This window comes from Acyrthosiphon pisum, chromosome A1 (genome assembly GCF_005508785.2).
Source record: "Acyrthosiphon pisum isolate AL4f chromosome A1, pea_aphid_22Mar2018_4r6ur, whole genome shotgun sequence".
NCBI classification, from domain to species: Eukaryota; Metazoa; Arthropoda; class Insecta; order Hemiptera; family Aphididae; genus Acyrthosiphon; species Acyrthosiphon pisum.
The window spans coordinates 39,517,814-39,528,871 of NC_042494.1; the positions used below are offsets into that span (position 1 = coordinate 39,517,814).

General features: G+C 25.8%; 1 protein-coding gene across 1 annotated transcript in view; it reads right to left on the bottom strand.

The window, feature by feature from the left end:
- Window positions 1-11,058, bottom strand: part of LOC100569129 (collagen alpha-1(XI) chain) — a 51,351-nt gene that overhangs the window by 6,035 nt on the left and 34,258 nt on the right. The window contains exons 7-24 of the mRNA XM_016807844.2: window positions 10,237-10,326; window positions 10,089-10,163; window positions 9,926-9,983; window positions 9,785-9,837; window positions 9,155-9,191; window positions 8,375-8,473; window positions 6,770-6,805; window positions 5,911-5,999; window positions 5,066-5,147; window positions 4,812-4,838; window positions 4,359-4,448; window positions 4,264-4,282; window positions 3,755-3,807; window positions 2,045-2,161; window positions 1,918-1,971; window positions 1,164-1,225; window positions 933-978; window positions 757-872 (exon numbers count right to left, since the gene is read on the bottom strand). Of these exons, the coding sequence (XP_016663333.1) occupies window positions 757-872; window positions 933-978; window positions 1,164-1,225; window positions 1,918-1,971; window positions 2,045-2,161; window positions 3,755-3,807; window positions 4,264-4,282; window positions 4,359-4,448; window positions 4,812-4,838; window positions 5,066-5,147; window positions 5,911-5,999; window positions 6,770-6,805; window positions 8,375-8,473; window positions 9,155-9,191; window positions 9,785-9,837; window positions 9,926-9,983; window positions 10,089-10,163; window positions 10,237-10,326 (1,203 nt within the window). The remainder of the gene's footprint in view (window positions 1-756; window positions 873-932; window positions 979-1,163; window positions 1,226-1,917; window positions 1,972-2,044; window positions 2,162-3,754; window positions 3,808-4,263; window positions 4,283-4,358; window positions 4,449-4,811; window positions 4,839-5,065; window positions 5,148-5,910; window positions 6,000-6,769; window positions 6,806-8,374; window positions 8,474-9,154; window positions 9,192-9,784; window positions 9,838-9,925; window positions 9,984-10,088; window positions 10,164-10,236; window positions 10,327-11,058) is intronic.

Sequence of the window (11,058 nt, forward strand, 5' to 3'; positions counted from 1 at the left end):
GTTGAAAATATTAAAAATACATAGGCACAATTTTTTTTTATGAGCATTTGAAGTTAAAATCTTGACAAAATTTATCAAATTTTAAATTGAATAATTATTTTGTAGTTAAAAATTTATAAAATGTTCAACTTTTATATCTAAGGATTGAAAATTTAAAACAAGATTCCACGTAAATATTTAATTCTGTTGCCAAAAATTCTAAGAAATACATAAGTACAGTTTATTTTAATAGTAATTTTAATTTCAAATTTGGACGAAATTACATATTTAAAAATCTGGAATAACTATTTTAGTTATTTTGTTGTGATTGTTGTGATTGTATAATATTATTTGTGGGTACTTGAAACTTCTAAAGTATACTATTATATATCTATGATAGTACCACGGTTTGTTGTTGATGTATAACGCGTTACCTACCTGATTGATATTGTGATATGATTAATTTGGAATTTATTATTAATACCTATTATAGGTCAATTTTTTTTTAATACTATAGATAAGTATACCTATAATAGGTATGTCTAATACCTAGACTGACAAACCGTCTCCACTCAGAATCGTTTTTCTTATACAGTGATATTATATCATTGAATTCAAATTTAATACTACCCATTATACAGTGACCCACTTGTAACCTACTGTACAGCATAGCGACATCCACTTACCCACTTTTTTTTTTTACACTCGTAAATCATGACTCGAGTAGTCCTATTCATAAATATTTTTGATTATAAAATAGTAAAAAAAATTGCTTACTCGTTCCCCCTTTTCACCAGAGATGCCATCTTTACCATATGCTCCTTTGTCACCTTTTTCACCTGGAGCACCAGGATATCCTGGCAGTCCAGCGGGTCCTGGTTTCCCTTTTTCACCTATTCAGAATATTATTACGACATTTGAAGATAATTTGTATGTAAAATACAATATTTTACCTGATAATCCAATTGTACCACTTTCGCCGTGAGGTCCTTCAGATCCCTAAAATAAATAACAATAAGTTTCGCTTCTTATTTTATTTTAATTATTTCCAAAAAATGTTAGTGACTAGTAAGATACTAAGATAAAATATAATTTTACTTCTACTCGAATAGGGTTTATTGTTATCATGAAAATATATGATATTTCTATGTATTTTTGAAATAAAAATTGTCATGGATATTTACTTTTGGCCCTTCTGGACCTTCAATTCCGACTAAACCTGGTGGTCCAGCCAATCCTGGCTCTCCTATAATAACAAGTAAACATCTTATTTATTTATGAAACAGAAACTCATTAATTGAGGAAAAATCTGAAAATAATAATGTCGGGAGAATAGTGTTTTTCTTATACTATTACGATAATGAAAAATAAAATCATTGTAAACTTAGTTATTTATATTTACCAAGTGAAGTTATGAAATTTATTAAATTATGAATTATTCTCATGTGACCTTTGAGTGTTTGTAAAAAAAATATTTTGTTGTTCTTACAGAATATATGATTTTTAGTTTTTATTTAATTTAACATAATATAAACGAAAATAAATAAATACATATTATACATAATAAGATAAGTAATATTATGTATATTGTAAAACTAAATAGCTGACAGTGTATTTCTTAGTTTAATTTAATAACAATTAAATTTCTGGTGAAATCTAGTTATTGAGTTAGTCAGTTTATAAAAAATAGAATTAAAATAATATAATATACGTTTTAAAAATTAAATGGCATTTAAAATTTTATACAAATTAGTTAAGCTACAAGGTATTACATATTTTGTTTTATATTTACACATAAAATAAAACATAATTTTCTATGAATATTTTTGTATTAGTTGAGTCAATGATATTATAAAGATACCGTTTAAAAAAAATGTAACTATTGAACTGTATTTACATCAGAGACATACAATTATACAATTATATAAACGCGGATACCTTTGAGTCCTTGATCTCCCTTTTCTCCATCGGATCCTCTGTCTCCTTTGTCTCCTACCCACGAAAACATGATATGATTGTAATTATAATACTCTAAATAATATTGCATATCAATATAGTATTTTACCTTTTTCTCCAATTGGACCACGAACACCTATGTCGCCTTTTACACCACGTGTTCCTGAAAAACCTATGGGACCTGGTGATCCAATTGATCCAGTATCTCCTTTGGATCCAACAGCACCTATTTATTTTATGAATTTATTATTTTAGATTCAGAGCGGAGCAAAGCAATTTTTGGTTTTACAATGACGTGTAACTACTTTTTTTTGTGTCTGAAGCCTTGTTTTTCTAGTAAAAAGCCAAAAGTAAAAAATTTACTGTGATTTTCAAAATAAATAGAAAAACTAAAAAAATTAAAAAAATTAAGGAAAAACAAGAATTTTCATAGAAAATATGTACACTACTTAGGTATACCGTATACGACAATTTCGATTTTTACTACTTTTTTTTTTAATAAATATCGATAATATTTTTTTTGGTCGGTCAAAGGCTTGAAAATGTAATACATGGTTTTTCATTAGTTATTTAAAAATAATTAAAGTCATTAAAAGCCTTTTAACCATTTAAAAATATCAAAGATGCATATGCACGATTTTTTTTAAGCTTTTGAAGTTCAAATTCTCACATTTGTAATTATTAAAAAAAATAATGAAATGCTAATCTAAAAAATAACATTTTTCTTCATAGATATTTTATGTTTAAATTTTGAAAAATTATAATTTTAATCGTATATTAAAAATGTTAGTTATTTTGTTGTAATTAGTTAAAAAAATTGTATTTGTGGGTACTTGTAATTTTTAAGGTATATTATTATGTTTTGTATACACAATGACATTTTCAATTGCAATATGTTCAGAAAAAAATAATTCAACCTACAATATTACTTAAGTAAAATAAGTTACTTTAATAGCAATATAAAATATCAATCATAAAAATATGCTTAGTAAAGTTTACGTAAATTATTCGTGTTAAATTAGTCATGGTATATTTTCATCGCGAGACGTGAATAGTGGTTTGAGAACGCTATGTAGGTACCAATGGACAGTAATCATTATTATATAATATGTTTGTACCAATATATACATTAAACGGCAACTTAACACCAAAAACTATTATGTTAGATTTTGAAATTGGAGCAATGAATGCTTTCAAAAAAGCATTTAGTGATATCAAAATTCATGGCTGTCATTTTCGTTTTGAGCAATCTGTCTGGAGGCATATTCAAGATGTGGTATATCAAAACAATACAAAGAAGAGAAACCCCTAGAAAACGGAAGAAATATAATGACACCGCTGAGAGAATAAACAAAGTACCTATATGCAAATCATTTGACAGTAGAACATTTAATGAATAGTAAGTTCATAACTTATAATTATTTTTTCATAATTTATGAACAGAAATTTATTATTTTTTCGTATTTAAAAATAATTTTTAATTAAAATTACGACAAATTATTATTTCACACATAATATAGGTTCATATTATTTTATGCATAATTTATATTAATTTGCAATATTGTATTTCACATTTACACCATAAAAATTTTGAAAACTTACAATCTTATAAATAAAACAATTTTCCCACGATACCAATTGACTGTTGTCCCTTTGCTTAGAATAGTTGTATGTATGCAATTATTTTTCATTGAATTCAAATTTAACACATACATTACAGTGATTTACTCAATGATGAGGTACACTCGACACCCACTGTACATCAGAGCTGTCCTACTTTCCCCCTTTTTTATATTTGAAATTAGATTTATGAAATTACCTGTATTTCCGGGGTGTCCGGGTAATCCATCAGCTCCTGGTAATCCTGGCAATCTACATCATTACAAAAATCATATAATTATAACATAACTACATGAACTAAAGAAGGATCTTTATATTTTGTAGAGGAAGTTGGTGATAAGTATGGATTTAGTTGTAACTGAAATAAATATTTAAATATTTTATTGCTTTCATTTACATTTGATCAACGCTTATTGTTAATAACAACATGTAACTAAACTATATGAAAATAAAAGAATTAAAAAGTAAAATATTGATATATAAAAACTAGTTACTTACCTATCTAGTAAATTTTATTTTTAATTTTGTTAACTAAATAAATAAGAAGTTAAACTAATGCTAATTTGTATTAATTCATTATATTTGTATTAAAATACATATTTATTTAGTTCAAGTAATTATAAGCAAAACATAATAATACTTTAAACTGTAAAGTATTATTTGGTTGGATACAATATTTATTAGTTAGTATTATTTTATATAACTAACCCTGGTTTTCCCGGAGGTCCTAAAACAAAATAACATTGTAAAAGTTATAACTATATAATTTTATAAAAAATATTCTATATTTAATGATAATATACCTTGATCTCCCGGAGGGCCTAAAGCGCCTGGTGATCCAGTAGAACCAACGGGACCAGCAGCACCAATCTGACCAGGTGGTCCAGGAATTCCTAGAAATTAAAATATTGATAATTTTTTATTATATTATATAGATTATAATATTAAGTAGAGTTAAAAATTATTTTTGTCACTGATTAATAAATTTAATGTATAACATTTAAAGATTGTATCTATCATAGCTAAATGTTGATTAACAAGAAATCTAATTTATATTTAAGAACCAAATTAGTATTATATCTGATGTGTTGCCATTAATATTTATAAATTATTAAATTTTAAATTTTAAATTTTAATAATTGATATTGGAGACTTTATTGTATAATGACAATGTATAATATTATTACACAACAAAACATGTTTTATATTAAAATTATATAATTATATATTAATTATGCTATTTTCTACATACTTACCAGTATTTCCAGTGTTACCCTTAGAACCTGAAAAAATTTTAAAATTATTTTCCTTTTTAAAACAACATATTATAATATTTATGAAATAAAATTGTTATTAATATATATAATATATATCTGTATTCTATATTATATGCATTTGAAATGCGTTTTGTTATTTTAAATTAAGACATATATCTACTAATCCTCAAAATAAAACAATAATAAAATTATCCTTTAAAAGAGGTTTTTAAATAATAATAAAATTATTATACCTGTAGGTCCTTCTGATCCTGGAATTCCTGGAGGACCAGGGGAACCAGGGAATCCACGTAGACCAGCGAAGCCTCTTGGTCCCTAAAGTTGTAAATAGATATGTGTATATTTTTAATTTGGTAATGGATAGATGCAACGACCATAATATACACTCGGAAGTTGTATGATTTGAATTTTTTTTTTATATTTCCAATTTATAGAAAATTAAGTTACGAATTTGTTTCATAATATTATAATTTATATAAAAAATATGATTAGTAATTATTACACATAAGTATTCATATTTTTGATTTTTAAATATTTTTTTATACATATATAACATTTATTGAGAAAAAGTAGAATTTTTTTTCTATGTATATTAAACTTTTGTTATTTAGAAACATAACGGGAACAGAAAAATATTAAAATATCGAGTTTTATTGTAATGGTAATTATTTCAAGGGGATTCTAAGTTGATGAAAAATTCAGATATCGACATTTTACAAAATATGAATCTACTGTAAATAATATTCTATATTTTATTTTTGCAGTTTAATTGTTTAAAATGCGTATTAAAGTTAGAAATCGTGATTTCCTTTGTTTAAAATAAAAATACTAGTTGTGATGTTTATTTTGAATAATTTAGCCATGCAGCAATAATGTTATATAATTATATAATATATTAATATATTATGTATTATATTAAACATTTAAAATATATATTATTATTTGTTTAACATAAATTAATTTGTATTTGAAAGTAGGTAATTTACAATAATTATATAAGTAATATACTGTATTATAAACGTAAGCACTTGCAATAGATATTATATATTTTTTAGTAAGTTATAATCGTGGATATTACCATTTCTCCGGGTAAGCCAGCTAAGCCTTGAGGCCCTTCTTCACCTTGAGGTCCATCACTACCACGGGGGCCTGTAACACCAACTTGACCTAAAAGTTATTAAAATTAAAATTAGTTATTGTAATTTCTGTTTGAATGAGTTGTTTGAAACTGAAAATCTGTTTATAATTAGGGTATTAAATATTTAAACAGATACGAGTGCGCAAACAATATAGTTCAGTATTTTTAATTTGATTTATAAAATCTAAAAATATTGACAACCAATTATAAAGCTTCCTATTGACTATTTATGAGTTCCAACTTTTGATATAATATTGTAATATACGATGACAATCTGATAATGCGCAGTCAATAGTCCTTTTATAAATATATTTATGTTTAATGTGTTTATATCATTAAAGAGCTCCTTTTATTATGATCTTAAGTATTTGTTTACCTACCTACTAAGAACTCTGAAATATATATCAAATTGATATGGCTCCTTTATGTAAATGTTTTAAAAGTTGTATTATTGATTTCCGTTAAATGTTCATAAATGTTATGGGTGTTTGAAAGTTTAAACAAGTACGGTCATACGGATTGTATTTAGGGTTGTGGCGGTTAGGTAGGTGGGAATATACGAGAAAAAACAAGGCGAGACACTCCATATTTGATATACATTGTTTCATTAATCATGTTTATGATTGGATAAATAAATTCACATAATAATCTTAATGTTAAGTTTATAACACTAGTATATTCTCAACAGATATAAACTTCACATTATTTGTATAAATTATACGAACAAAAGTTAAGGTTTTCTCTAAAATCACTTTGCGTAGGGTTTAATTGTGGTGTTATTACCTATCAAGGTACTTACCCGTAAGTCCACGATCTCCTTTTTCTCCAGGCAATCCTGCAAATCAATCATTATACTTAATTATTAATTACTAAGAAGGGCGCTTACACAATACCATAAATGATGGTTTACTAGCATTCAGTCATAATTATATTTTAACCCAATTAAGTGTTTATTTTACCTATTCAAATAATTTTGTTGTATATTCTAAAAAAACATTTTTAAACTATGGAAATAATTTATATTTAAATATTTTATGGATTAAGTGTTATTTTTTATATGAAACTAAACTTGGAATTTAGTCATTATTTAATATTTAACTTTGAATTTTGCATGTATGTTTAGTATTGTTTTAAATTATGTTTAATTTATATTGTTCAACTGTTTTTTAACTCGGTGCTTCATTTCACAAGCTTGCTTTTTGGGACAGCTTCATCAAAATCTACTATTTGTTTTTTGTTTTGAAATTTATGATGATTCAATAAATATTATTATTATACCAAATAAATTATTTTTTTGAAATTCGATGACACGACAAAATGCGCAAAAAAAAATTGAGGTAAATAAAGATAATAGTTCTGGTTACTCGTAGCGGAGTGATAGTAAAAGTTTTGTGTATTTTTGGTTAAAATTTGAAAGATATGATTAATCGTCGTATTTGATTAAGCTTGGTTCTCGGTTTACTAAAGTGTTTTTTTGAATTTGAATTTGAATTTGAGAGCTTATAAAAACATGTTATTTTAATTAGGTATTTAGAAATATACATGGCAAATAATTTCATTATCCATCCAATATTAAACTAAAATGATAAAACTCATATCAGAATAAATAAAAAAAAATTACCACGGTAGTGGTATTTTTAATGATTTTAATACTATTTGATAAAACAATGAAAACCGACTACAAAATATTAAACCAATAATTAGCTGTTCTACTCATATTAAATTATAAGAATACCACTATTATACTTATATGTATATTATGAATTATGATTTTATTAAAATCTTATATTATAGGTACTATATAGAAACGAGTTTGTTTACATATTATTAATTAATATTTAACAGTTGTGGTATATTTGAGGAGAGTTTATGAACGTAATATATAAACGTAATTATTAACGGTTTGATGATAAAACACTGGGTGTTGTAATGTGTATGTTTAAGTTTAGTTTGTTTAACGTAAAGAAAAAATAAAATTACATGTTAAGTGTGAATTTTAATTTGATAATCAAATAAAGCAGATATTAAAACAATCGAATTTATTTTTTTAAATGTAATTAATTTGTATTTCTGATTTTTTAGTTGTTCCTAAAAAATTAGCGCCTAATGCCCTAACAAATTATAGTATTCAATTTTGTTATAGATTTATTGTGTTTGCGTAATAATATTCTTTGAGCATTCAATGAGAAGAAATAATCATATAAACGTATGAAATATTTTTATTTATCTAGACTTCTTTAATTTAAAATTACCTCACAAATACCCCAATTAGTATTAAACGTGTAGTAGAAATGTTATCCTCAAATTAAATGTCTGATTGCAAAGTATTTTCAAAGCAAAGAACAATACATAATAGATAAAATAAAATAACAATAAAAATCTTAATAATACTAATATAAATTACCCATTGGTCCCGGTACTCCGGGCTCTCCTTTGACTCCAGGTGGTCCTGTAACTCCTCGTTCTCCATCTCTACCTGGTTTACCCCTGTGTCCATCACGACCTTTTGCAATTATAAAAATAATATACTCCAATTTAATTATTGTATTTCTTTTTTTAAAGAGTAACATAGTTTACGTTATTGTTCTTACTAAAAAATTTAAATTGAAACTACTCAACGAGGTATTCAACTTAATTAAGACATAAAATTACATTATTTCAAAAAAAAACATTTTTTTTTTTTTTTTAAATTGAATGAATATTGAAAGTTATCTTTTAATTTAATATAATTTGGAAATGAAAATAAAATTGTGTTGCTAAAATGTATTATAATACGATTTAAATCTTTACTTGTATTTTGTTTTCAAGTACTTGTGGACATAAAATATTTATTTTTATTTTATAATTATAGTTATCGGACATTCAAATAATCCATTTTAAAGCTATTAGATACTCGGAAAACGAAGTCATAAAACAAATGTCATCTGTTTTGTGTATGTAATAATGTATTTACAAAAAATATGATTCTGAGTGTGTGAAAAAAAATATTGTCATTATACCAACCCATTGGTTTGACCCAAAGTGGTGTTTTTCATTAAATGTATCTACTTTTTAGTACCTATAACACCAGTATAATAAATGGTTGATATATGTAACTAATGATAATTTCCCTCATCGTTTCATAGAATTTCAGGATTATTGTACTCTAATAACATAATCCTTAGAAATCATATAATATACTAACCTGGTGGACCTGGCATCCCTCTAACACCTCTTGGTCCCTAGAACAGAATTCAAACACCAATATTATTCGACTTAGGTGTATAATACGATGTATAACCATTTATTATTTTACTTATTAGCAAATACCGTGAATAAAGAGGTATGTTATAGGTACACCTTATGACTCATATAACTACTTATTAAAAATAATTAAAACTAAACTAGGTAATGTGAAAAAAGTGTTTCTTTGTTTGATGCCTATAAAATGTCGAATATAATATTATGATTACTTAGGAAATGGATTTTTTCTTAGAAATATTAGTTATTTTAATGTTTAATTAATTTATCATTTTAATTTTTACATTTAAAATTTGAGTTTTTATTTTGTTTTGGGGAATACATTGAATAATGACAAAACAAAATAAAGGAAGAGGAACAAAGGATCGAATTGATTTTTTTAAAGTTGAAATATGATAAATGGAAAGCATTATACACAATTGCAGGGAACGAAGTGAGCAAACTTTTTTTATACTGTTTTATAGTTTAGTTCTACACATGTGCAGTATATGCAGTTTTGCGATGTGTATACCCTGGAACAAATGCGAATATATCGCTGGATTTATATAATATATCTATCTGAAGTTACACTTACCACTTCTCCTTGTTCACCAGACTCGCCTTTAGGCCCTTCGGGACCAGGTGGACCTTTAATTATTTACAAATTGCATTAAAATGATAAATAAACGCGTAATTGTTAAAACGCTCATATAATAATTAATAGTATAAAACAAACCTTCTGGTCCTACAACCCCAGTCATACCCATTGGTCCATCAATTCCTCTCATCGATAACTAAAGTAAAAAAAAAAATAAATTTCTAGTATATCTGTACGTATAATACGTCAAAATGTGGTTATTCTATTTAAAGCCAATAAAACTTAATTATACTATACGGACCATATGTTGTGCCAACATTTGTCTGAACATTTCGGCTTGGCTATCCGGACCTTTCTCCCCTTGATTTTGATTCAGCTGAAATTAAAACAGAATTTATATATATTTACGTAATATTCCGTAGTGATTAAAATGAAATAACGATACGAACTGGTATTAGAAACACGTGTCCCGGAGGTCCTTGTATACCGGCATACCCGTCTATGCCATCACGGCCAGAATCTCCTTTTGGACCTTGGGGCTAGATAATAATAAACAAAAGGATAATCTTTACCGTTTAAACAAATATTACCTACCCGTTAAAACAATAAAAAGTTATAGAAACCGCGGTGAAGCGGAAAAACGAAAAACACACGAACGAAGTGCATGTCAGGACGAGATAAGGCGTTGTTGAGTAAAATAATGTAGTGTTCGTTTGTGGGTATTGTTTTAAGCGTATATATATATATATACACACCGATATTATATATATATATATATATATCCATTGTTAGTGTAATATTATAAATATAGGCTGCATTATATATTTTTTATACGAATTGGTTAAAGTGTTAAACTATCGGCCAACGTGATAAAAATAAAGTGACGATTGATCAATCAAAAAAAGAATACATAACTCGATTCGATACATCCACCTACCTGCTATGACCGACTTGATTTAATGTTGTAATTTTTAAATAAAGTAATAATTAAATATATGGCATTACAATTTAAAAGTTTTGGTACCTAGAAGACAGGAGCCTACAACTAAATATGGCCGTAGCCATTTTCCTCCAAAAACGAGATACCGTTTTCCTCCACTGTCCATTTTCCTCCAATAAATAATGAAATAGTTAATATAAATAATTTATGCATAGCAAAAAAAATCGATTTATTTTTTTTGGTGATAGCAAATGATTTGGATGTACATTTTTGTGTAATTCATCGGGCTTCTATTTCATCAGTTTTATTAGTGTATAATATAACTGCTAGA